The 27,238-nt window shown below is 50.9% G+C and overlaps 1 protein-coding gene across 1 annotated transcript; it reads right to left on the bottom strand.

Moving 5' to 3' along the window:
- Window positions 1-279: 279 nt before the first annotated feature.
- On the bottom strand, window positions 280-26,826 carry LGR6 (leucine rich repeat containing G protein-coupled receptor 6). The gene is made up of 12 exons (XM_075115954.1): window positions 26,756-26,826; window positions 24,510-24,578; window positions 21,811-21,882; window positions 20,784-20,852; window positions 19,770-19,841; window positions 16,606-16,671; window positions 14,709-14,780; window positions 13,019-13,090; window positions 12,170-12,295; window positions 10,063-10,223; window positions 4,473-4,553; window positions 280-2,881 (listed from the first exon to the last, which is right to left on the bottom strand). Exons 1-12 carry the CDS (start codon window positions 26,824-26,826, stop codon window positions 1,644-1,646), a joined length of 2,169 nt encoding a protein of 722 aa, XP_074972055.1. The 3' UTR covers window positions 280-1,643.
- Between the last annotated feature and the right edge of the window lie 412 nt (window positions 26,827-27,238).

The following is a 27,238-nucleotide window of genomic DNA, read 5'->3' as shown; positions in this document are numbered from 1 at the left end:
GGGAACATTCCAGGTCAGGCTGGACAGGGCTCTGAGCAACCTGGTCTGGTTGAAGATGTCCCTGCTCAGGGCAGGGGGCTGGACTAGATGGCCTCTAAAGGTCCCTTCCGACCCAAAGCATGCTATGATTTACATGTGGACACAATACAACTTTCCAGTCCTCGCTCAGGGAGTACAGACAACATCCAAGCACCAGCAGCCTTGCTTGGCTGAGAGGGGCAGCCACTGAATGAACCAACAAGTTGCTTTTCACATGCAAGAGGACAGAATCCAGCCAGTGATCAGCAATGGGGCTCATTTATTATCTCACAAGAATGAACGACTTATACAGCTGCAGTAATGTCAGCAGAACCAAAGCTTTGCCCAGGACCTGAGCTCTGACTGTGGGCTCCCTGCTGCGTTGGGCGGCAGTGGGAGGGTTTGTGATGGAGAGGATGGATTTGGGAGATCCCTGAGCTGCAGGGAGTGAATTTGAGACTGTTCCCAGTGGCCTGTGTCCTCCTGATGCCATCATCCCACAAGGCTTATTTCCGTTCCCTCCTTCTACACAAGCTGCCCTTAAAATAGGGGAGTGCAAATGCAGCCCCCCAGATGGGTATTCTGCATGGAGGACACGTACCCAGGAACCAACAGCCTCTTCCAGGAGTGAGGTTTGGGGGCAGTGAGGGAGCCAGACCCCATTTCCAGTGCACCGGACCAGAGGCCAGGTGGCTGTGGGCAGGAGTGCCTTGGGTGTGCTGCAGCGTGCGAAGGTGGAGGAAGCAATGAAGGTGGAGGGAGCCCAGTATTCCCTTGGGTGCCCTGGCCAGGTGCTGCCGAGTGACCTCAGGGAAAGCACGTACATTTCTCCAGGGAGGTGTTTGGATTTGGCTGCCTCAGGGTTCAGAGACCCCTTAGACACTGTGAGCCAGATTGAAAGAGGGGCTGAGCATCCCCAGCTCCTGCTATTATCTGAAAGTGGGAGTCCTGCCCAACCCAGGAGGATCCCAGTGGATAAAATGGAGCCTCCCAAAACAGAGGCGGGCCAAACCTCCAGTGCACACACGGATACACTGCTTTTAACCCACTTCCTCTGCTCTTCTAGTTGATGGTGTGGGGTGGACACAAGCCCATTTCCAGGGGTCTGTGGGACCTGTAGAGGACCCTGGAGGACAAGGCCTGAGATCCCTGTGGGTGGCCATGTCATTGCAGTCAGCCATTTCCATGCGTTTCTGCCACAGAGCAATGGCTTTTGCTTGCTAAGATGTCTCTGCCTTGAGAAGACATCCTTGGCTTTGCTGCAGGCTCCTCCCAGCTTGCGATGCTGTAGGATGACGAGGAGGAGGGTCTCCCTGACCCACCACCTGAGCTGGTAGGGCTCTCTCCCAGGCAGTCCCTAGCAGGGGAAACACTCGCGCAGGGGGTTTATCTCCTCCCGTGGCCAGCCCTGAGTATCTGGAGCTCAGTCAGAGCCCTTCCAGGCGAGTGGCAGCTGGCGGAGCGGTGCCAGTTGCCCAGGCAGATATGATGGGGGGGTGAGGGTAGATGGGTTGTACTGGTGCTTTACATGGAGCAGCCTGCTGTCACCTTGCTGGCCACCCGGCACTGGGGCTGGCCCTCAGTGTATGGTGTGAGGCTGTTCGGCACGGCTACTCAGAGGAGGTTTATAAGTGAGACGTGTAGGCTGGTGTGGGTGGGGAGGGGAAGAAGGCTATCCGGAGGCTGCTGCTGGCTGGATCTTGACTCTCTGAAGTGATCAGCACCTCATTGTCATTGAGGCAGGGACAATGCTCAGAGAAGCCCCTCTCCTTCCCCCTAGTGCCCACCCTTTTATTGCAGGGGACAAGCGTCATGGAGGGGAACCTGTAGCTGTCGAGGATGGGGTGCGCTCCCAGGGAATCAGGTGTCTCGAATATGTGGTCAATGTCGGAGAAGCTCACCAGAGCCTGGGTGGAGTCATAGGAGCTTTTTTCAATGTCATCAACCCTGCAGGACTGGGGGTAGCTCCCCTTGTCCTGGCCCTTCTGCCTCAGGAGGCGGAGGTCATCTCTGAAGTGGGGGTTGAAGAGCAGGTAGAGCAAGGGGTTCAGGCAGGCAGGCAGGGGCAGGACCACAAGGAGGACGGATTTGATGACCTCTGGTGTGATGAGGAAGAGGTTGAGTGTGGAGGAGAAGGTGAGGAAGGCCACTGGGCAGTAGAGGAGGCAGTTGGTGAAGATCAGCCAGGCCACATGCTTGACCATGGCACAGTCCCAGACAGCACTGAACTCCCCCTTCAGCAGGTTGCAGTAGAGTCGGATGTAGGTGCCCGTGATAGTCAAGAAGCAGAGCATATTTGTCATCACCAAGGCCACAGTGAAGCCCAGGGTGGTGGGTTTCCCATCTGGGATGGGGTATGGGAGGCAGAGGGGGGATGCTCCATATTCCCCAATGGAGAAGAGAGGCAGAACGGCAGCCACAGAGGACAGCAACAGGCAACAAAAGGCAGCAGCCTTGACCTTGCCTAAGGAGGGTGACTTTCCATAGCCCCGCACACAGGAGACTGAAATGCTGCACTGCACAGCAGCCAACGTGAGCAGAAAGATGGCAGCCTCGGAGGCAAACACCGACAGGAACCCCGTCACCCTGCAGCCTGCGCCGGTCTCCCATCTAGCGCCGTATTTGGCAAACTGGCTGTAGGTCAGGGCGTCGACGAGAGCCAGCATGCTGCAGTAAATGCCGGTCAGCATGTTGGCTCCAGCTATGGAGCCGACGATGAACTTAACTGGAGAGAGGTAGCTGGGAGAGGCAAAGACAGCCAGGATGACCAGCCCGTTGCAGAGCACTGAGACCAGAACGATGACCCAGACTCCCAGGCGGATGATCCAGCTCTCAAACAAGTGATCACAAGGCTTGAAGGGACCTGGAAGAAAACAAAACCCAAAGTTAAACCCAGTCTCTGCTCTAGTGGTGCTGCTTGGAGCAGAGACAGGTGCCAGCCCCCTCCTGACCCCACCAGCCCCTTGCCTATTGAATGCCGAGGGCTGGAAAGGAGCATACGACATTGTCTGCCCTATTCTGCACCAGGATGGCAGCAGTGCTGCCCCTTGGCTCTGTCCCAGCTCCCCTGTGCTCCTGTCCCCACACTGGGGTGCCTCTGGCATGCTGACCAGGGCCTCCTCTTGGACATTGTCCAGGGCAGAAATGAGGTGCAGGGAGAGGTCTTATGTGAAATGTGAGAAACGGCAAACTTATCCGAGCCCCCAAAATAGAAAAAGGTTGTGGCCTGGCATGCCCCCCCATGCATGAATGACCTCTGCATGGAGGGGGTGGCCAAGGCGAGATAAGTGTTAGAGCAGGAGGGAGAGACAGCAGGTGGGGAGAAAGAGAGGGAGGGAGCTGGGGTGACAGGGAAGAGATGGAGGGGCCTGGGCAAGAGAGCATGGGAGGATGTCAGGAGAAAGAACGGAGGAGGATGGATGTGGGGAGAAGGGGGAGTGAGAAGGGAAGGTAATGGAGGGGTAAGAAGGGGGCTGGTGGTGGATGCTGTTTGCCAAAGGGAAAAGAAGAGAGTGGGGAGAGATGACAGAGAGCTGCCTCTGGGAGGGATTCAGATGTTACTCTGGGGGGCTCAGGGCGGGAGCTCAGCAAAGACAGAAACAGGACGGGCCAAGTTTTAGGCAGTAGAGGGCAAAAGAAATCAGAGTAAACTGAGAAATCTTGTTCAGCTCAAAGTGGGTGGAGGTCTTTGGCTGGCTTTCCTCAGAGAGCCAGCACCTCTGTACCCAGGCAGCAGGGCATGCCCTCTGCTAAAATCTTGTTCCTTCTTGTCTCTTTTGCAGCAAAATCAGTGGGAAAAGTGGTGAAAACTCCCTCCCTGCCAGTGTCCCGCAGCTGCCTGGATGGAACCAGGCCTCTCCAGCCTCCAGCTGTGCTTGTGTAGGACACCACTGAGCTGTGAACGGGGAAAAAATCAGAAGGCAGCTTCCTCGTGTCCCAGCCAGCCTGTGCCCACTGGCATGTATTCAGTGGAAGTAAGGAGAAAGTGGCTGGGTGCAGTCCAGCACCTGCATTCTCTGCCTTTCTCAACAAACAGAGTAAAGTACTCCTGCTGTTTGCAGTGCTGCAAGTATGATCAGGAGATCAAGGACTAGGTCCTGGCATGCAATATTCTGGGCTGGCTGGGACAAAGCAAAGTCTAAGTCTTGCAAGGGAACAGGAACTTCTTGAGAGCCAGAGTCTGACTGCGGGCAGGTTGGTGGATGGAGGAGCTGGTGATACCTGGCACCCCTGGTCAGGGATACCATGACCTTGGCCTCTCCTCATAAGAGGGCAGCTACATCCCATTTGGGGGAAGGAAGCCCCTCACTTGTCCCCAGTTTGGGCAAAGCCCAGCCATTCAGCTTCTGATCTGCACGTCTGTGAGACGCTGCAGGAAGGTTCATGGGCTTCTGGGGATTTAGAGAAGCTTGGAGGATCCCAGCTGTGTTCAAAGGGTTTCCCTGGCTCCTCACCGGGGCTTGGCGTGCACTGAATAGTGGGGTGCAGCTTTGATTCCTCAAGGTCCAGCTGGAGGTCATCTGCATCTAGGTCATCTGGGGAGAAAACAAGAAACGATGCTCAGAGAAGAACGAGCAGGGCCATAGGGCTAGCTGGGCCAGAAGATTTTCCCACAGCCTGTCCTCAACACACACCTTCCCAGCAGTTCCCAGCCCACAGGTTCAAAGTAGCTGCTGGTGTCCAGTTTGACCCCTGCAGTCAGTGATGTAGAGGGAGAAGGCCTTGTAGACGTTGGTGGGTTGCAATGTGGCCAACCTCTCTGTTTTTAGGCTACTGCCAACATTTGATGTGTAAGAGCCCCAGATCCCAAAGTTGTGTGACTGCAGATCCCTCCTCCCAGCATGCTGTATTAAAAATAAATACTCTACCCTATGTGGTTACAGAAAACAAAGCCTTCAAATGCAGTTTCTAAACAGAAGCTTTCTGGGCAGGCCTTGTCCAACGTTAGTTCATCAACAAGGACTTTGGAGCCTTGTTCAAAGAGAGCTGTTACCCTCTACTTGCAGCACAAATCCATCAGCAACCACCACCGCCACCACGACAGAACAGCTCAGAAGCAAAAAGACAAGAGAACCCAACATTTATTGCTTTATTTTATGTCCTATGATTTCTTGGGACTGTGGTGCCTTGTTTTTAACCCTGGAGGCTCCCAATCCTAGATTTGCTTAAAGGCAGACTGATTGCCCGTGCCTGCAGACTTTGGATCCGTGGGATTTATGCAACCGGACTGCTCTGCCCTAGGAGCCCAGCCTGCTGGCCCAGCATCTCCATCATGCTGGCAGCTGCACGCTGAGCCAGGCTCGGGCTCTCTGAAGGTCAGGCAGAGACTCCCTGGCTGAAGGAGAAGCTGCTGTAAGAGAACGGGGCTGAGACCACAGCTGTGTTTTTGATGGCCTGTAGGTGTAGGAGAATGGCATCCTCTTAATCTAATCTAAGACGTGCTTTTCTGCTTTGTTCCCTGTTCCTCTTCTCAAGCCCCCACTGATTCACAGCGCTGGGACACAGTGAGGGCAGCTGCTGTCCCCCTGCACCATCCCCACCCATGGCACCAGCACGGCCTCTGCTCCCAGCCGAGGTCCCCGGAGGGTTTTCTGCAGGCGGGAGGAAAGGCAAAGGATGTGTTTTGTGCTTGCCAAAGCCGGGTAGCCAGGGAGCTGGATCTGTGGCTCCCCCTTGGATGACATGGAGTGATGCTGGTGCCCAGGTGTGCACCTGGCAGCTGAGACTGGCCAGGAAAGTGAGTTTCCACAGTTCTGAAGATATGGCTAACCTATGTGGGATTTAGTTGCCTAATCTGCTTAGAGATGGTGCCTCTCATGAGGTCTGCTCCCTGCCTGTGTTTGAAAATACAGCTGGGGTTATTTGATTAAAGAATGATGACAAATTACATGTTATCTTTAGTGCCTCCTGACAGGCATTGTGGCTTTCTCAGCTTCAGTGAGCTTTGGGAAAAAAATGTCATTTTTAAAAATGTCTGTATAAGAGTTGAAATATTACTGCTGCTTTGGAGTTTGGCGTGAAAACACTCACAGTGGGATGGAAAAATATTTCCTCTTTGTATTTTATAGTCTTATAAATCTCCAGTGTCTTTTCCATCCACAGTGTGGAGGCTGTGATGTGCAGTCATGATACTCAAATCGATGCAGAGACTTTCACCTTCTGTGCCCCCCTGCTACCCAACCTATAGTAATGGTAAAGCCTAATGTGCCCCCATCCCTTTTCTCTTCAAAGGGCTGGAATGCACAAAGGCTGGTTTCAAGCATAGGTTAAACATTTGCATGAAGTGAAGGAGTGATCTTTTGTTTTGCCTGCACTACTGAGCTAGCTGTGAATTGCAAAGCAATCCTTGGCCAACACAGCGGGATTCAAAGCAGAAAATGTACCTCTCTCTGCTGGAAATCAGTACTTCTCCCAGCCTGGGAACTGTAGAGAAAAGAAAATGGCTGTTGTGTTCTAGCAAGCCAGACTGCATTGTTTTTGAAGTAGCCCTTATTTATTTTAATTTTACTAAAGCACTTCCACTTTCTGAGGTCTTATGGAAAAACCCCACTTTGCTAGTAGTGCCCTTTCCATGGAAAATGGTTCCCGGCCAGTTGTACCAACACCAGAGTGGGAGGAAGAGGAGAAGAATTGCTGGAAAAGGGGTAGAACAAAAAAGATTGGGCTGGATGCTTCTTCCCCTTTGGTGTTGGCTGCCTTAGCCAGGGCAGTCCCTGTGTGGGGTTTGCATATAATTGCGCTCTGCCTCAGTGTTAGGGCACGGGTGGCTGCAAGGGGCCTGGGCCGGTGGTTTTTGGGGGACTCGAGTAGCCTTCTTGAACGACGGAAGCAGGAAAAGTGTAGCTCTAAGGACTCTCCAGTGTTTGCTGGATGGATGCAAAAGTTAATTAGTCAGCTTTACAAGCTAATGGAGGTGCTGGACTGGGTAAAGCAGTGTCCTATTGTCAAGGATAACCATACAAGTGTGTTTTCTTCTCGCTTTCTATAGCTTTGTTCCATTATTGCAAACATATGCTTGTAACTAAATACATCCCTTTCTATCCTCAAACCAATGGTCCTGAGGGGGGTGCTGGGACTGTGACGGAAGTGCCCCGTAGCAATGGTAGTACTTGCACTTTGCCTGTCCTCCCTCTGCAGCCAATTTTGGGAGGACGGCAGGAGCAAGCTGCCGGGGAGAGCTGTGTGGGTGTCCTGTGTGATGAGCCCCATGTCACCTCTGGGCTGCTCCCCAGCTTGGGGCAGGGGGTAGCCGCTAAACGCCACCGATTATAATCCAGAGAGGCGTATCCCAAGCAGCAAAAATTTTGGAAACAGGACCTTTAATATCTGTCGTGACAAGGTGACAGAGTGATGAGACATGCAGTAACCACAGCCCTTTGGGCCTTGGGTGGCTGTTACTCAGATGTGAATGGCCACAGTTGGGTGGTGTCCAGGGGGTTCCTGGGCATCCAGGGCCCTGGGAGGCTGGGAGGGAGCTGAGCTGGCCCAGGGGTCCATGGCACCATGTGCACTCTGTGGCTGGACTCAAACGGTCCCTTGGGTGCTGGGCTCGGCTGAGGGATAGGTGCTGGGTACGGGAGCAGGACAAGCTGTGGGAGGCAGCATTGCCTGGCTGCTGGAGCAGCGCTGTGCCACGGGGGATCTATTTCTCACCCCTACATGGCTGCCTGGGACAAGTTGCCTTTCACCACCCTGTCGTGAGGTTCTGCAGATCTTGTAAAGGGCTCCTCAGTCCCTTGCTGGAAGCACTGTGCAAGGCTGAGAGGACATGGCTATCTGGGAACATGGCCCATCCCTCTCACAAGTTCTCCCACAGCATCCAAGTGCCCTGACAAGCCTGGCTGTACACTGCAGGGACAGAGCCCCGAGTTATTTTCTCTTAAAGAGACCACTTTATCTCTTGCATGGAAGGAATGTTTGGGAGCTTTTTTCCCTCTTTAATGAGGAAGTGTTACAGGATTCATATAACACAGCTGAATACCACTGGTGGCCATCAGAAAGGAAGCACTGGGAACAGAAATAAAGCAACAATTAATGAATAAAATAGCAATATCACAAAACCCACATCGTCAAGAGTAGACCATGCATTGCTGAATGGTAATGAGAGTCATCTGCAAGAGCTGCACACAGTAAGGAAGGATATTCTTGTGCATTTCATGTTTGCGCCTCTGTGGTTTGATATTTCAAGACAAACCCAGTGCTTTAATATCTGAAAATGTGAGCCTTTATGAGCTGCTTATAGTCTCATCTGGCACATCTCAGAATCAGTCAGCATTCCCCTCGTCCTAATATCTCATGAACACACACATAATCCATGAGGGTGAGACTTGGAGGCCTGGGAGTCTGCGGCAGGTATCGGTCTGCTGACAGGGCCAGGAGAGACTACCCTTTGAGGCATCAAATGTTTTGGTGCCCAGCAAGAGCAGGTCTGTAAGCGGTACTATGAGCTCCCGTCACAAACCAGGTCTTTTCACAGATGCTGTAATTTGCTGGGCAAACACCCCAACTATATGCAGAAGGACTGTTAGTGTATGGGCTGCATTAATGATGGAAAAACTGACCCAGATGAGAACAAATTCCTGCATCAATGACTGTAACATATGGCTCCTCTGTGATGTCTGCCCAGTGTAACCACCAAGTCTACCATGCTTCCAGGAGCCACATGATGCTGGTAGCAATCACGCTCGCTAGCCTCTGGCTGGACTTTTTACATTGCTAAATGTATTCTTAGCCTGTGAAGGAGGAGGGCAGGGCAGATGGCAGGAGCAGGGACGCAGGGCTCATGACTCACTCCCTGGCTGTGTCATAAAGGGACTGGGTCATCCTGCCTCCCACCACTGCTGTAACCCAGAGAATCCAACTGCTCTGGGTCGATACCTGCCTTCAGATCTAGTCCTGCCTGCTTAGGATGCAGGAGGAGATTCTGCAGAGCTCGTGGTCATAGCTGGCTGCATGGTGATCCCAGGAGCCAGTGAGCCAAGCGCTCCCCAGGGACTCAGCCCTCTCCCCATCTCCTACAGGCACACAGCATGTTGTGGTTTTGTCTACAGGGCGTTTCAGACCTCAGAAGTGCATGTGGCCTCTATTTACACAAACATGTAAACAAATGCAGCATCCAAGCTGTGTCCTGAAATGCTATTTCCACTCCCCAGCAGTTACAGATGAAGCAAAGGGGCTCATGCTTTTTTTCACATTATTCTGAGATTCCCTTGCAAAGGGATCACACCAGCTTTCCTGGAGCTGCTGTTGTGCTGTGAGACTGTGGGTACAGGAGGTGTGCTTTGCACGCTCCTATGCTGGCCTCGCGCAACAGATTGCATGGAGGTCTATGCAAAAGTGCATTTGGGAGCACAGAATAAATTGACTCTTGAACAAAAAATGCTGCTCATCTTGAACTGTGGAGACACCTCTGCCCTGCATAGGCTAGCTTTTGTGCTGAGCTCATCATATTCCCCAAACAAGTCCTTTTGATCATACCTGACCTTGTTAACCCTGACCTTCGCTGTAGCATCAGGCTAAGTGCACAAAAGTAGCACAGACTCAGGTCTCTCTGCCTCCAGCCAGCTGCACGTTCCAGTTCTCTGAGTTCATTCTCCTCAGATTAATCCTAGGGTCCATCCTCTGTATGTTGTAGCAACAAAGACCAATGTCCTGCCAAAGGCTCTGTACTGCCCAGAAATCTAATGGCCAAGCCCAGAAGCTGTCCCATGTAACCGCGGCCACCTTTCAGTGGCTTGGGTAGTCTGTCTCTATAGTCAGCAAGGCCAAATTAGCAAACGTGTCCATGCTGTTGAGGACTGCCAGACCTTTCTGTTAGATTGTGAAGGTCTGGATGCACCAGCTGAGCTCTTTCTCCAATGCAGCGACACTAATTGAAGCCCAGTCACAGCAACTGGCCGCAGAGCTGGAGAAGGATCAGTCTGCCTTCCCTGAGGCAGATGTAACTCTGTGGCAGGCAGTGGGCCCACTCCTGCAAGTGCAGGATCACATCCTAGCTTGCAGCCCTGCCCATGGATTGATCGCCAGTCAGCCCAGTTTACTTACAGTGATTATCAGCATGACCTGGAAACAATTCCATTGTCCTCTTGTGGGGATCCTCCTCCTCAGGGCTCATGTCTTCTGCCTCCCATTGGTTGGACATCTTGAAGAAGCTGCTGCAGCTTCCATAGGCGCAGCACTGGTAGGCATAAGGTACCTCAAGGACTCTGCAAAGGGGGAAAGCAGAACTTTTAGGTGCATCGCCTCCATGACCTGACTCTCCATTGCTTTCTACTTTTTGCTTAATTTCCATATGTGACAAAAGCCAGTCTATCAGGTGATGGTTACATCAGGGCTTTGGAGCAGGATGGAGCAGGACTTTGCTCTGGTGAAAGACTCTGTGTAGGACAGTGTGGACCCAGGTCACCCCACGGTGACTCTGCAGTGCCCCACCTTTGGCGGTTAAGACACTGTCTGTCGATAGGATGTTGTCAAACACCAGGTTTGGAACCTGCACTAAAGTTCCTGGATAATTCCTAAAGAGGCACCTCCAAACTCCAATTCCATGAGCATGGCTCATGCCTGCCAGCCTAGGAAGGGAAATCTCAGGTTCCTCAAGTGTAGCAAGTTATTTTAATATGCCTGATTTCTGATTTGAAAGTAGAATTGTTAGTTGTTAATTATAGCATGTATTACAAGGTTAATTAAACAGCAGCTGAACATCTGGATGAAATACCAGGCTATCAGTCAGCAGCTGCATTTTCTTCAAAGGCAGCAAACTCCTGCTTCTTCGCTGGAAGTCAGGAAGACTGCTGATGAAGGCAAAGGAACCTCAGGTTTTCCAGACAATTAAGGTCTTCTGACAAGATCAGTAAATATGGTGAAACTCTATATTCCAAAAATATGCTTTTGTTTTAAGTTCCCAAACATTTCTGGCTGAGCCCCGGGAGGCTATAGAAACTGTATACAAGCTTGCTTCCTGCTAGAAGCTCCAAATTAAATCCTATTGTTGAAAGGTGGTAGGGAGGTACAGATCCTCCCAGAATGGCTAAGAACTGTTCTCAGATGATTCCTGTGACATATGCCCCAAGAATAAGACTACTTAATGGCAGTACCCCAACATTTAGGAAATGTTAATGGGTCCGTTATCTGGTGTGGTTCAATGAACCACTCCTGCAGACTCGGTCTCTCTGGTACAAATCCAAACCAGTGCCACAGACATCAATGGAATGAGTTTAGAGGAGGAGCAACCCTGGAAGTGCTGAACTTGACCTGCTGTGCACAAGGGACTGCCATCTTGGGTGTGGAAAACTCTCCAGAAGGTTCTGGGGTCCCCTGCCATTTGGAAACTAGACATGCAGCAGATCCCAGCTATGGTGAGTCAAAAAAGTCAGAAGAGAAAGCCCTGCAGACACCACTGCTGAGGCAGACTGAAGTGAGAGCTCCACACTTTTCATTGGACCTGAGATATTAAGCTCAATATTGGTGCAGTGGCCTGTGACCCCAGCAGTGGGTGTCTAAATTTGAGAAGCTCCTGCCTTGGGAACCTATTCTGGATGAGTGGGAGCATCAGCTCATGCATCCTTGGCTCCAAGGGAACTATCTGGGAGACCCAAGCAAAAGAAGGCTTTACCTCAAGGGAATTTGAGTCACCTGGACCATGGGTCCCACAGCCTGAGGGCAGGTGCTCTGCTGGTGACCCACCACTAAGGTGGGTCAGGAGAGCCAGAGCCTGTAGTGTGGCACTGTGCGCCAAGCCTTTTGCAGCCTCGTCTTGCTCAGTTTGACCCCTTTAGGCTCCTCATTAATCCATAGCAGACAAGACATGGCCACACAAACAGAGTTTACTGAAGGAAAGCTGGATGTCATTAGCTGAGACTGGCTTCTGGGAATGTTTTCCACTGAAAGGAGCCCTGAGCTGGGCCTGCTCCATGCTTTCCACTTGAGTGCATGTTTGGGGTGGGGGCGGTGGGCCCAGGGAGTGCATCACCCCTCTCCCATGGAAGTCTTTAAAAGATGAGGCGTGTTAGTAGCAGATGAAGCTTCGTCAACCTATTGGCCTGAAAGGATGGAGGAAAGCATGAGATAAACAAGGGAAGCAGGAGGCTGATTGCTATAAGCAAATACCGGCTGTGCTGAGTGCCAGAAGTGAAAGAGCCAACACCACCAGTACCTCATTTTGGGGAAGCTCTCCTTGGTGAAGGGCTCGGAGAGAGCCGGGTTGCCTTGGAGCTTCAGATGGGTCAGTCCACCCAAACCATCCAGAGGCAGCGTGACCAGCCGGTTATCACTCAAGTCCCTGATGAAGGAAAAGCAGAGAGGGAGACTGTGGTCAGGGTTTTGCTGCTCATGGAAGCTCAGCCAAGCAGAGGCTTGGAGAGCCATGCTGCCTGCCTTAATTGCTCCTTCAAATGTGATGCTGAAATGGGGCTGGGTGCTGCATGGGGACCAGGATTCCCTGGTGACAAACGGATTGATACTGCAGTCCCCGGGGGCAATGAGGGGCAGGGGTTAATGCCTACGCTTAAAGCTCTGGGTGGTATCTACCTCCCTGTGCACATATCTGCCCCATGCGTCTCTTCCCCCATAATAGGGCAGGTACGATTGCAGCTCCCAGCTCAAGACACCCAAGCATCTTAGTGAGGGGACTGAGGACTGGGGACCACTCCAGAGCCAGCAAAGGTGGTCTGCGATGACTCTTGCTGAAATGGCCTATTATGCTGGTCTTTCATAAAGGTATTGAAGGCAGGTATGAAAGCATCAGAAAGTGGAGGTACTGGCTTAAGTATTCAAGGTGAAAACATCTTGAAGATGGTCCCTTCTGCACTCCGATCAACCCCCTAATACTGATAGGAAACGTTGGGATTTGGTCTGCCCATGTCAGCACTGAGACATGCGCCTCAGCACTGCACCCTTCTGATGTCTAAATGCCCCATGTCCCTATGGCCTGGGGAGTCAGTCTGAGCTCCTCAGATACCTGCTGTCCATGGCCCACTGTGAAAGAAATATCATTGCAACTTACAGCTTGGTGAGCGAGTGCAGGGTCACAAAGGCTTCGGGGTGAATAAACTGGATGTAATTCCAGCTCAGGTCTCTGCAAGGCAAGGACATGCCGGTAAGAGGGGTGCAGGGCAGGACAGTGAAGCTGCTGCCACCGGCCTGGTCAAGGGTTCAGTGTGAGCAAATGTGGGATCTGTAGCCCCTTGGTTGGCAGCAAGTTCTGTCTCATTGCAGCTCCCTGGGGACAAACACACTTGGGTCTATACATGGGTGGTTTCTAACAGAGGGCACGAGTTTGCCTTGCAAGAGGTCCTCTACTGAGTTCCGTTTTGGGTTCATTTCTGCAACTTTGGAGCTTTAATGCTAACTTGCTAAACCTCAGAGCATTAGACGGGTTAGGCCTTAGTGCCAGAGCATCCGTGATATGGTCACACTGCTGGGCACACAGGCAAGGGCAAATAGGGTCAGGAGCTGTGTGGAAGATGAACCAAGGCCATCTTAGAGTGTCTCCTGTCATGTATAGTGGCTTGGTTTTGGGGAGGATTCCCTGAAGCTCCTCAATAAGCTCTGCTTCCCTCTGAGCTAGAGGGGTCATCTCCCTCTGTCATCAGCAGAGAGGAACCTGCATATCGGGAAGCATTTCTTCTCCTAAGGCTGACAATGTGAGCAATCTCCTACATATATATACACGTACATCTGGAGAGATGTATATGGCTCTGAAGGTATCCAGGGGTGCCTGCCCGGGTGTGTGTGTCTCACTGCAGAAGGCTAAAGTTAGGTGGGTTGAATCCTTCCCACAAGGATCCAGAACATACCCAAAGGCAAATGCTAGAGCTTACATGCTCAGCTGTACATTTGTCTGACTGTAGTGTGGCAGCAGCATGCTTGTATTTGCATGCTTGTCTGTCGTGTTATACGTAATATGTGAGTGTTCCTGTGCAGTTATAAACATGGTGTACGTGACACTCATCTCTAGGAATGCTGGCCTATTAAATGACACTCAAATTGCTGCACCATGGGAAAAAGCTCTTGTGTGATTCAGTTCACTTCCTAACAGAACAGTAAATACAGACTGTCAGCACTTGGAGGGTTCTTCCCACATGCCACAGGGAGAATCATGCCCTGCGGAGCCTTGCCAGCTTCTCAAAGGTGCTGAGCACTTAAGTGGGCTACTGCAAGGTCACTGTGTCTATGATATGTGCATGCTTGTGTGCACTTAACATGTCTAACTCGTGCGTTTGAGGTGGGAGGCAGTCCCAAGTCAAATGGGGTGTTCTGCATGGGTATTCCAGGAGTGCATGGACCAGGAGCACGTGTAAGGAAGGGGGAACTGCAACTCATGCACACCGTGGTAAATCCCTGCCACAAGTCCACGTCTGCATGGGCATTTAGGAGGCAGGTGTCTGTAACGTGTGCTGTGCCACATACAAGTTGCAGCATGTGGTTAGAGCATGTGGTATGGGGTGTCCTGACGCCTGGCAGGTAATGAATTCATTTCCAGGGTGTGTCTGCATGCAGAAGGGAAGCCAGGGAGAAGGTCTGTGCCATGTTCTTTTGTAAGGCGAAGTGGAAGAGGGACTGGACAGCAAAGCCTTCCAGCAGAGGCAGAGGGCGTGGGGCTGGGAAACCCCACATCAGCCTGGCTGGGTGCTCACGGGTTCCCCTTTCCCCAGCAAAAAGCCCTGTCATTCCCCCTGCCAGACAAGACTTACATGGAGCGCAAGGCCATCAGCTGCACAAAGGTGTCTGCTCTGATTTCGTGGATCCTGTTGTGCTGGAGACCACTGAAGAAACAGAAACTGGTTTGAGAAAATAGCTGAAGGCAGCATTCATACTTTGTAGGGATCTTTGTCCCATGGCAGCAAACTGTCACAGTGGAAGTTGTCATTCGAGCTTGAGAGACCTACTCTTATTTCAAGGGGTAAACAGGACGAAGAACAAAACATCTCAAAGCCATTCTCTCCTATGGGCAGCTCCAGGGCCCAGGCAGCCTCTCCTTTTGATGCCATCATGGCACAGTAAAGTGCTGCTGATATGCAGTGGTGAAGATGTCCCATTATCTCCAAAGCTACACTGATTTCCTGCTCTGCTCCACCATGAGCCTGCAAATGCTTAGTCCAGAGCAAAAGAGGAGAGCTTGGACCAAGTCAGCAAACAGCTCTGTGTGACCCTTCAGGAAGGACTATACAGTGCTGCCCTTTGCCTTGGTGATGATGAAGGGGGTTTGAGGGCTGAAGGCTGGTTTCTTGCTGAACCCACCATCCACATCCTGTATGTGTATTTTCATAAAGTGCCTCAGCCCCGCCACACCTGCCCTCCAGCAGCATTGTGCACCCCCCGGGGCAGGGCAGGGAGCAGGACAAGAGCTGATATGGTGTTTGCTGACTGACCTATACACTCCCCACGCCCCTTGAGAGACATCCTGAACTGATCCAAACATCCACTTTGTGGGAATCATTACAAATTTTTCAGTTTTCTTTTCCCTAGAGTGGAACAATGATGAATATTTTTAAAAATTCCTGAAAAATGCTCATCATGAATTCCCAGACTGGCGGAAGTGGTCTCCTTAGTGTGTGACCTTTGCAAGGGGAGACAGCCACTGCCTAGTGCTCTACCCAACTGCCCAGGGTGTTTGTTGGGTAGCTAACCTGCCTTTAGACTCTGAAATGATCTTGCCTCATCTCACACAAGGACCTGCACATGGTGGCTGTAATGTCTCAGCTGGTGTCTGACCACACATTCATGTTTCAGAGACAGTGACTTGAGGCTCTCTTTGCTCTACTGCTGGTTTCTCAATGCCCCATGTAGCCAAGACGGCATGGCTCCTGCTTCTGGCTAAGGTTTCAAGCGGGGACCATGGGATGCTCTGCACAAATTTAGGCATCAAACTGAGTAGGAGAGGTGGAGCTGGGGAAGCAGGGGTATTGGAGCAAGCTAGTGAAAAATAATTCAAGGATTTTAGCTGCATGGGACCACCTGTGCGTTGCAGCTAAAAACCTGCACATTGGCAGTTACAGCAGAGCGACTGGCACAACCCAGGCTGTTTGCAAGAACCTCTGTTACATTCGAAGTGCATGGCCAGATCTCCAGACACTTTGAACTGAACATGAATAACTGTCTCAGAGCAACAGAAGTGCCCAGAGGAGACCCAGTTCAAGTGTTACACATGAGGAAAACATCAGCCTTCTCTACAGAGGGGCTACAGAGCAGTGTGGGTAAGAGCTGCTTTGGGCCCATGGATCGAGACCCCTCCTTGAAGCAGAAGATATTTATGGTATAGATAAACATCATTCCTGAATGTACTCATACTGGGATTTGAGTTAGTGAAGTAAAATTCAGTGCTGTCATATCTTACTTCTGTTTCTTGTGGCTGGGACCTCTGAAAAGACCTGAGTGAATTGAGCTCCTGTGCACAGGGGTTGTATTTTTGTTCTGTATTTGCACAGGGGCAGAGACCAGAGTTCTGGTCCTTTTGCAGTCCAAATAGTGAGTTATAACACCCAGCTTTCCCAGTGCTTGGTGAAGGTTTAGTTTTGTGTGGGAACTGCCTCTCTCCCCGAACCAGCCGTTTTCCCCCAGAGGTGCAAGCGAGGGCATCTCTTTACTCACAGCTCCTCCAGCCGCTGACACCGGTGGAAACTGGGCAGATCTTCGATTTGGTTGTGTGACAGTTCTCTGCAGGGGAAGAATCAGTACAGTAATGTTAGGACATCAAAAGCGAGTGCCCCTGAGCCCACCCTTGGAAAGCAGATATTGCTGGAGAGGGGGATGACCTGACTTCCATTTTGCACTGAGCTGCAGAGAGCAGTAACCCCACGCAAGGGGGGGTCTCCACTCTGCACACACCTGACGCTTGCTCTGAACACCTTTGTGCAAGGCAAGGATGCTTGGTGGTTTACCTACTCATCCAACCCCAGCCCAGCTCCCTCCAGCACAAGCTGTGGACTGGCGGAGCTGCTTTTCCAGCTGCGGTGGGTTTTTCCTCCCCAGCCCAAGTCAGCTGTGAAATGCATCCGGGCCAGCCTCTGCCATGCCTAGCCTTGCTTTCCTGTGGGCAAAGCAGAGAAGTGTTTGTGCCAGAGCTCCCGTCCTGCTGTTGTGGATGGGGGAGCTCATAAAAGCTGCAGATGTGCTTGCAGAGCCCGGGGAGGTTTTGGCCAGCAGAGCAGCCAGCCAGCTGCCTTGCTTCCTTCCTGGTACAGCAAACTCAGCTGCCCATCGCCTGCTCTCCCCTCAGCCTTTCCTGGCTTCTCCCCAGGGTTAGGGAAGGGGCTGTAGCACTGGCAGAGATTTGGTACAGGACATTACAGACTCTGAAAACCTCTGCTCCTCATTCTTTCAAGTGCTGTCTCTTGAATGCCGTTCTCAGGAAACTCCTGTTCCCACTGCTTCATGGCCCAGTGTCGTGTCAGCGTCCAGGGTTCAGTGACTTGGTAGTCAGAGGAAAACCTATCCTGGCACAGCTTAAGCTGAATTTATTAAAACTGAAATGGGCTGGGTAAGGAGTAGTGCTTAAAGGCAGCTCTTTCCCCCACCAGCAGAGGCTGGTTGTGGTTGTTCAAGGGAAATTTGCCCCAGGGTAAAGTTTTGTATGTGGCCTCTCCGCTGACTTTCCAAACTCAGTTTCCATCTTTCTGCCAATAAGTTGCTGCTAAAACATTTCAATGACTTATTTTTTTGCCAACCCTCTCTCCACCAGTTTTCCATGGTTGGAAGAGGAGGGAGGGAAAAGCAAGCGTAAGTTCTGTGCTTGGCTCTGGAGACTGTCACCCAGTATGGAGATAGAGCTATAGCATTTTTCCTGGTCCCTGTGGCAATCCACTGGGCTTGACAAGGCAGTAGCTTAGCTAGACAGTGACGGAGGGAGAATGCAGCCCCAGCAGTTATTTCTGGTTCCTCCGGAACAAGGGTAACCAGATGCAGCCCAGTATCTACCAGCAGAGCAGCCTCAGTCACTGACACTGCGTTGTGGACACAGCAGGATGAAGGCACTAGTGGCTTCGAGGGACTTTAGCTCTGCTCACGGAAGTTTCAGTTATTTCTGCTTGAGAGGAAAGACAAATCTGTGCCCTAAGCAGAAGCCTGGACAAAAGCAGCAGGACAATGTCAGGTTGATGCCAAGCTCAAGCTGGGCAAGGCTGCCCTGCCTGGGTGTGCTGGGCTCAGTGCCCATGCACAGACTGGCGTCGCAGCGTGGCTGTGAGCCTCACGCCCTGTGGTGGCTCTTACAGCCCTCATGCAAGATGTCTGCAGAAAATCTGCAGTGTGGTGTAAGCAGTAGGAGGCCAGAAATGCGCCGTTAACTGTATCATCTGTGTTCAGATGTGTCACAGTCATGACGTCAACCTGATGAACTGCCGAGGGGTTGGCAAAGTGGGCGAAAGCAGTGAGAACAACCACTAGCTCTGCAGGTACAGAAGGCCAACATATTTCAAAGGCAAGAGAGATGTAAACATGCACAAATATTGGCCCACATACTCTTTCTCCAAACTCTGAAAGCAATGCAATTAATGTCGGTAAAATTAACTGGGAAAGAGGGACAAGGAACAAGGAACAAGCTGGGGTGTCCCAATAAAACTCTCCCACAGGGAGGGGGCAGGGATGAAGACCAGGCTCTGCTGTGAAGGTTTACAGTCTGATAACTTGCAAACATAAACAGAGCATTTGGGACCCTACAGCCCGGGCCATTCCAAGGGCTACACTTTGGTGGCAAGATGTCCACTGAATTGGTCCAGATGTCTAATGATGAGAGACCTTCCCTACAGGGACAGCTGGAGCCAAAATGCTGTGATCTGCTAAGTTACAAATTGTGTTCTTTTATTTTTATGTTTTTCTCTTGTTTCCAATTTCTGTGATCAAGAATTCACTCCTGTTGCTTTCCTGGAACAGACTTGTTTTCATTTTCAGCTTGCTTGTATAAAGACTGATGAGAGGCAAGCCTCCTGCTTGCCCTAAGGCTGCAAACTTGTATAAATCTGGCTCATGACTCATTTCCTGAGGATGTCTTCGACTGCAGACAAAGTCGAGGATCTCAGGAACAAGGGGTGTGATTCCCGACAAGACACAGGAGTCTTTCTGAGATGCTGATTTCATCATGTACCAAGTTAAAGAAGAAAGCACATCCCCCCATGCAGCATCATTCAGTGCCTTGCCAAGCAGGTAAAGCCAAAGCAACTTAGAGACTGAGCAAACCCCTGATCTGCCACCGCTGCACGACAGGAGGGGCCATGTCCATGTGGCCTTGCTGGTCTCTGTCAGGTCAGGCCTGTCCCCCCCAGGAAGTGAACAGGATCCTTGCTTCAGATCATGGCACTTGCTGGAGCTCCAACTGCAGTAAGCCAATGTTGGGGCAGAGCGTTGTGTGAACGTGATTTGCCCCTGGTTTTTGTGCTCTCTATAGCTAGGAGCCCTGAAATGCTTCTGCCGTTCTTATCCACCATCGTTTGCACCCTCTCTACGCTCCTTGCATGGGGCAGACAGTCCCACTGGTGCAGAGCAAGGAGGGGCAAACGTGGATGTGCCTTATCACTTGCAGCCCTGAGTCCAGAGCATCACACTGGGCTGAAGCAAGCAAGTTCAAGAATACGCAGAGCTCAAGGCAGTGCCTAAGAAGGTGGTGTTTTCTGCATGGAAAAGAAGAAAAGATAATGGGAACAAGAAGCACAGGATGGTCTTCCATAGCTGGTCCCCTCCCTGAGCTAGACAAGAAGAAAGCCTGGTTTCTGATGGTACTTCTCTAAAGACCAGGCAGGACAGAGAAACTTATTACTCACAGGACTCGGAGGCTGGGCAGCTGCTGGCACATCCCTCTGGGGAGTAAATGGATGCCTGCTCGGGTCAAGGTCCTAGAGGAGGGGCGGAGAGAGAAGAAATGGTGTAACTGAGATCCAGCGCACAGGCTCTGTGACCCACAAGCCCAGCTACTGGTCCCAGATGGTGTCAGGAGAGACAATATCAATGGGATAACGAAATACCTGGACAGAAACAAAATCTGACTTGGAAATGGACACTGCTGATGGACTTAGTAAAGGTGAATCTGCCTGTAAGGAATTCTGGGATGCTGCTGAGTACTGAATTCACTGCTGACCTTGGCCCTGTTGAGGGCAGGAGGCAGCGCCCTCCGTGGCATGCTCTGCCACCCCAGATCCCCACTGGGGATCTGCCTGGAGTCATGGCTGCCTCAGAAACCTGTGTGTGGGGACAGATGGTGTGTCCTTGTGTCCCTGAGGCAAGGCATGGCCAGGTCACATTCCTGGGCTGAGACACTCAGCTCTGCTCCCAGTTTGGGCATAGCATGTGGACCAGTGCCCTAGAGGGGAGAACTGTGTGTGGCCAGAGACAGCATGCCCTCCATGCTCCTTCTCTCCTGGGTCTGGTGGTGTGAGATGGGACCAGGTCAGCTCCAGGAGCTCCCAGCCTGGTGGCAGAGGCTTCCTGCACTGCACTGCGCTGCCAGTGCTGGTCCCAGGATGGGCACACACTGGCTCTCAGCAGACCATGCTGAAGCGCTGCACCCGAAGTTCCTTCACAGACGCAGAAAGGAAGGAAGAAAAAAAAAATAATAAAAAAAAAGATTGGAGCACACTCAACAGTACCGAGAGCAACTCACGGAGAGGAAAGCTGCTTTCAGGAGCCACAGGGGTGAAACGAAGCAGAGAGGTGAGTGACCAGGGAGAGGCAGAGCTGAAGACAACCAGCTGCAAAGTTGTCCTCGCTGAAACAGCCTGGGCCGCCTTGAAGGAGGAAGAGCACAAATAGCAGGGTAAAGGGAGAGAGTTGCCACTCACAAAACTTCTAGGCTGGTGGTGCCTTTAAGGTCTGGGAATTCTCTGATGTCTGTTGCACCATTGAGGGACCTGCAGAGAAATGAGGGTGAAATGAGGTGGACAGAGGACCCAGAAGCAAGTGCAGCTGCCCAGGTCCCAGACCCATCTGCCATGGTGGCAAATTTGTTTCCTCACACCCCAATGTGGTGATCAGAGGCCCGGCTCCAAAGGTGCCCCTCTCATCAGCATGCCGCTGCCAGCTGGGTGGTGATGCAGGCGTCTCACGCAGCGCAGATACTGCGAGCCAGAGCTGGGCATTTCTATGCAAGGAGGCTTGGCAAGCTCAGACCCTCCCCCAACCACTGACATTCTTGGCATGATCCCTACCCAAAATAAATAAAACCCCCAAACAATTACTATAGGGAATGTAAGCAGACCATCCCACCCAAGCCTCCCAGATTCTATGCATTTGGAGCTAAAGAATGCATGGGTATTTGAAGGATTTATTTTTTTTTTTTTGCCTGAGTGTGTGTTCCTGCAGCGAGAGGCTGGGTGAGGCTTATAAATAGAGATTCTGAGATTGCTTCTGCCTCAATATTTAGTGCTGTGCCACAACAGGTTAGCTGAAAAGCCAGCCAGTCCAGGCCAGCCAGTGTGAAGCAGGCGTTCTGGTCCAGATGGTGCCCACCACTTGGTGGTGGCCCTGGAGCAGGCTTAGGGCCAGACATGTGAAGGAAGCGCTGCCACCATTGGCTGCCCAGTAAAAGATCCGAGAAGACTCCAGTGCCTGTCAGCTGGGTGGGCAGGAGAAATGAATTGCTCCCTCAAAAATGCCCTTCTTAAAATTATTCTTGCTCAGCAGAAAACACCTGCAGTGACTACACCTTGGCTCACTGCTGTTGGGGCTGGCCAGAGGAGTGGCCTTATGGTCCCCTGTAGGCACAGGGGCTCTAGAAAAGAGGAATGGAGAAGGCCACTAAGTTTTCCAGCTCTCAGGGCTTGGAGCTTGGATGTGTCACCTGTCTGAGGATGCGCTTGGTGAACTTACAGAGTGTGAAGCTTTGGCAAGTACTGGAAAGCAGACTGTCCAACAAACTGGATGGGATTGTCATAAAAATGTCTGCAAAAGAAATGAGTAACTGGTCAGATTCTGCTGTGCATGAAGAGAAGATGGTACTGTTTTCCAGATAACCCCAGGCTCTCCCACTAGCCTGCTTTGGCTGAACATTGGTACAATTGAGGTCTTCTGCTGCTTTGGAAGGGCCCTTTAGGGTCCTCCTGAACCAGGCAGGCTAGAAAGATGCAAAGCCCTCCTTCAACCCTGCTATAGTGCTGTTACCCTGTTGGGAAAGACTTTATGCTTGATGACACCTCCTCTGATCTTACATATCCACAGCACCAGCATCTTTCCGACTTGTCACAGTCAGTTGAACCATCTCCTACAAGAAGCACTTTCCCCTCACTGACTGTGAAAGGCTTTATATGCGCAGATCCAATAGGGACGTGAGTGCTCTGGATGTGTTCCACCCCCATGTCACTCCAAGGATGGGGCCCAAGGAAGATGGGGATGAGGCTGGTTTGTTTTGACTGGAGCAGTGACTGTTTTCACCCAGTGTCACCATGGCTTTCCAGACATTGGTATTTCTATAACTTAATTCCCAGACTGGCCAAGCAGAGCTTTTGTCACTTGCCATGATTTCCAGTATCAGTGTAGTTCAGGGAAGAACTGTCCAAAAATCTCTACCTGTGTCTGGGCCAGAGAGGAAATGAGCTGACAACTGGGTGTATTTATCTGCAGAGCTTCGTGTCCATGGGTCTGGGGTAGACACACAATGATGTGGTGTCTCAGCTCCCCGACACATATAGCTACTGCTGTAGCTGGCTAGCAGCTTTTCTAAACACAAGGAATAAACACAGGCAGATGTCAACCAGGGCTTAGCAAATCCTGTTATGCACAGCAAGATTTCCGTGCAGACCACCCATATATTGTTAATTCGTTGTTATCAGCCTGTACTGCAGCAAAGTTCAGCTGCAGGGAAAGGAGAACCCATGGCAAAAAAACCTGAGGCGTAGCTGAGAAGGAGCTAGTTTCAGTGTGTGTTGACCTATATGCAAAAAATGTCAGATTGCAGTCATGCTGGCAACTGTCAGAAATGCCCGTTTCCGGGAGATATAAGGATTTAGAAAATATTGTTTAATTTTCTTACATTGTTTGGAGGAGGGGATTCCCAACAAATGCGTTCTCTGGGATAGCTTTGATGTTGTTGTTATGAAAACCGCTGTTGGGAGAAACAAATATCTTGATATTAATGGATGAGAAAGGCTTGGGGACACCTTCTTTCCTCAACATTTTTAAAGGCAGAGGGCTTTCAAAACACAGCAGATAGGAGATGTAGGCCCTGTCCCAGCTGTAGCATCATCCCAGCAAGTGAACAAGGTCTGTCCTTTGGCAGGACAAACCCCTCATTCTGCTGCATTTACTCTGTATAGCTTGGTGCTCCATAGGTCGGTCACTCACCGAACACACCAAGATTACAAGGAGCAAACAAAACACACTTATTTTATACCCTCCAGGAATTTTAGTTCTTATGGATGGGCTCCATTACAGCTCGACAGCTGCTACCCAGAGTGCAGCCTACCATGAATAGTTGGCCCATGTGACTGAAGTATTTGTAGATGTAGCTGTGTTAATTTTGGGTAAGCTTGAGAAAATTGCTATCAGCAAACTTTTGCAGCAGCAGAGAGCTCTGTGGCCACCGACTGATATCCTGTACATCAAAAGCAGCCAGGGGATCCCATGCCCAGGACCAAGATCAGGCTCTGGGTGATGCCCAGGTTGTTTAATCCCAGAGGAGTCTGTGTGATTCGTTGGATGGCTGTTTGAAATTTGCCTCTTATTTAGTGACAGGCATTTCAAAAGTGATCTCAAAGTGGATTAAGGATCTTATTCTCATTTTGAATGTCAGAGTAACGATGACATCTGGTCTGATCTGAGAAATCTCCTGACAAGAAATTCTTCCAGTAAAAGAAAAAAGTAGTGTCATGTTTTTACTCCAAGCCTTCCAGAAGCACCAAAGCAGCTGCTTTTGTCCCACCCCAGACTGTCACCAGTGTGACACAGTTTTAGGGTCCACAGAAACTGTGGATCCACATCAACTTGACTTGACCCCATCTTGGGGCTTCTACTTTCCTGGGTGTTAAGTGGGATGGTTTCCCGTTTTTAGTGTCTCCCAGGCTGACCGGTTAGAGAAGAGAGAGCTAGAATGGTCATAAACTTTTGTAATCCCTATTATAAATTTGTTCTAAGGAGATCAAACACTTTCTGCACGTCAGAGGAGGTGGCACAGGGCCTGCAGAAGCCATGGCCTCACAATAACACGGATAACTCCATGGTTGTGGTCCCAAGCTGGGGAATGGACATTAGAAGTTGCTGGAGCTCAGATGGACTTTGAGTTCATCAGACGCCACAGAAGAATGTAGAGAGCTGCAGGAAGAACCTGCTCCAAGCCTGATGGGGGACCTCCAACTCCACTCTGCCAGCCATGGTGCAGAGGCTGATGGCGAGGTGATTAAAGCTGATGGAGATCGAGGGGATAAACTGCTTTTATGTGCATGGTAGAGAGGGCTGGGAAAGATAAAAGAAAGGCTTCGACCAAGCGGTCTCCCCAAGTCAGAGCACACGCGATGCTTTATTGGTTGCTCTTCATCTGGGAATGCTTTTGGAAAGGAATAAATAGAAAATCTCACAGCTCCTGAAGTCGGCCCAGCGTCCTGATAGCCCCAGGGAATTCCAGCAGCTCATTGTAGTTTAGGTCCCTGAAAGACAGAGAACGAAAAACATTCATTAACATGGCTGTAGGAACTCAACTGAGTGTATCTGTGCTTTGAAGGCATGGAAACTTGGTTGTTAAGCATGGGAGACAGGCTTTTCCTATCGTGCTGATCTAGCCACTGCCTGGAAATGAAACCTCACACATTCCTGCAGCAGGAATATTCCCTGCTAGGAGCACTGTCAGGCAAGAGCCAGTCCAAGCCATGGCTGCTGCCATCTGGACTCCTTCTCCCCATGTCCCTCCATTCCCAGCACTAGGCTGTGGTGCTGCTGCTTCGAATCTCTGGAATGCCCCGTCCCCACCTCCCAGGGGCTTTGGCTGTGAGTCATTTTTCTTGCCTTATCAGGTCAAAATGGGATATTATCAAGGATGAGAAACACAAGAGCAGCTCCAGTTTTTCTGGGCTCCATGAAAGGGCTCTCCCTGGGCCCCCTCACTCTGTGGTGCAGAGGGGCTCAGGGGACTCTTCCCTTGGTGCTTGTCCTGGGGGCCACAGGGCTCTCTGCCACTGGGACACACTGTGACTGGGACCAGTGGGGAGAGCGGGCTATGGGAAGGCCTAGGTCTTCTGATAGTTGGGGTCAACCCCACATTGGAAACTGTGAGCCATAAGTGGAAGTGATGTGCAAGAGGTATTGACACTGCTGAGTGTTAAGTTTAATTTGCAGTATAATAAATTAAGTAAAATACAGTATGTTGGTTGCAATGACAAATGTAGCGTTTACCTGTCATTACTTGGCAACCAGAAGAGAAATCTGAGCCTGAATGAAACCTTGCAGGCTGCATTTGTTCTCCAAGGATGGGCTGGCACCTCTGAAAAGGGATTTATTTGAGCTATGGGGCACTGCTTGCAGCCCAGGAGGAGCAGCCCTTCGAAGGTACCGATCCTGCTGTTGGCTGGAAGGGGCCCATGGAGGCTGGCTGGGTTTTAGATGTGTAGCACTCCTCCGCTAGCATGCCCAATGCTCTCCTTTGAAAGGAAGTTCCAGCTGAAATGGTGACATTTGACCCTGGCCTGGCTATCCCACAGACCAAGACACTGCAGTCTGAAAACCGTGCGACTGCTTCTTACCTGCATGAAACTCACAGAGTTTTAAGTGGTAGATACTTTGGAGCATGAGGGTAATTACTGGCTCCTGGAGATTACTGTATAATTACACTTAATGGACCTCAAAGTAATTACCATGTAACCTGGATTGTGGTTTACAGAACTGAAATAACTGTGCATTTACACAGCAATGAGTTGCTGCCCAATTACCTTGTAATTCTCATCCTCTGGGCCCAGGCATGGTAATTACGTTATGATCTCTTTTGGCCCCCCTCTCTCTTACATAGTCTTCTCCTCTAACAGTGTCCCTGCTTGGGAATTACTCTACAGCACCGTCTTGGCTTTGCCCTGTAGGTATTTACGCAGTAAATCAACTCCAAATTGGTCTTCCCTTACACCTTGCAGGACTCCAGGCTTATATAACTTATGTCTTAGGAAATACTTACCAGGGAATTATAGGATAGTGGACCAAACCAGAAGAAAAATATGGAATGAGGTTGTCTTAGATGGATTTTGTCTTGTATAGCTCTGACAACGTCCATATCAGACCTTGTTGCTGGATTTCCTTTGCAGCCCATGGGATGCAGCGGGTCCTGCTGTGGCAGGGTTTTTCCCCCCACACCAAAGGCTATTTTCTCTCCTCCAGTTACAGAGGGAATCTGGCTGCCTGCACTACCTGTATGGGTTTGAGCAAACGAATCCTGCTCCTGTAGGACCTACCTCTGAAGGTCTGGAAAGTGTTCCCCTAGTCTAATAATTGCCAGCACTGGCAGTCAGCAGGAGAGGAGCACAGGGCTGGTGACAAGACCACAAGCTCTGCCTCCCTGCTATGTCCGACCTGCAATGCAACAGCAGAGTCCCTGCACTCATGAAGCTGCTCTGCATGTCCCCAGGGCCCAGCAAGTGCAACAGGAACGATACATCCCCTCCTCACACCAGCTCACATCTATTAGATGTGAGAGCTCTGCTTCTCCTACAGAGCTTGCTCTGACACACTCAGTTCCCATCTGCGTCCAAGCAGCTCGGTGATTTTTCCCAGTGTTCTCTGCTTGAGCCCAAAATGATCTGTTTAAGAATAAATAGCCCAGCACATGTCTGCTCATATGCCTCACTCTTTGCAAGGTGCACATAGCTCATTATCAGCTGCTTGGATGCTCTTAGCCAGCTTCTGTCGACGGTACATGTCCGGTGTCCTTTGTCCTTCCCTGCCAGAGCTAAGCGCGCACACCACACCGGCTCTGGTACGCAGGGGAAGGCAGGGCAGGACTTTTACAATGCGCATCCTTTCACCAAAGCTCAGGGAGGAGCAGGAGTGGATTTCCAAAGAGAACAAGTGGAGCGATTAGACATGCAGATGGGACACCAGCGGGCATTTTGAAAGCATCAGTCAAATCCCATTAACCTTCAGATCACTGCACTGAATGAAAGCAGAGAGCATTAGCAGCCTAAGTTGACTGACAGTCCCAAACCTCTACCTCCGGGTAAGGTGCTTAACACCTTTAAAGGTCTCACCCTGCAGTGACTTTCCAAGGTTAAAGCGAGGTTTCACAGCAGCACAGGAAGCTGCAGAGGTCACTCAAGGTTGGATGTCTGCC

The sequence above is a fragment of the Phalacrocorax aristotelis genome, chromosome 21 (genome assembly GCF_949628215.1).
Source record: "Phalacrocorax aristotelis chromosome 21, bGulAri2.1, whole genome shotgun sequence".
NCBI classification, from domain to species: Eukaryota; Metazoa; Chordata; class Aves; order Suliformes; family Phalacrocoracidae; genus Phalacrocorax; species Phalacrocorax aristotelis.
This window is presented reverse-complemented; position numbering and strand designations above follow the sequence as displayed.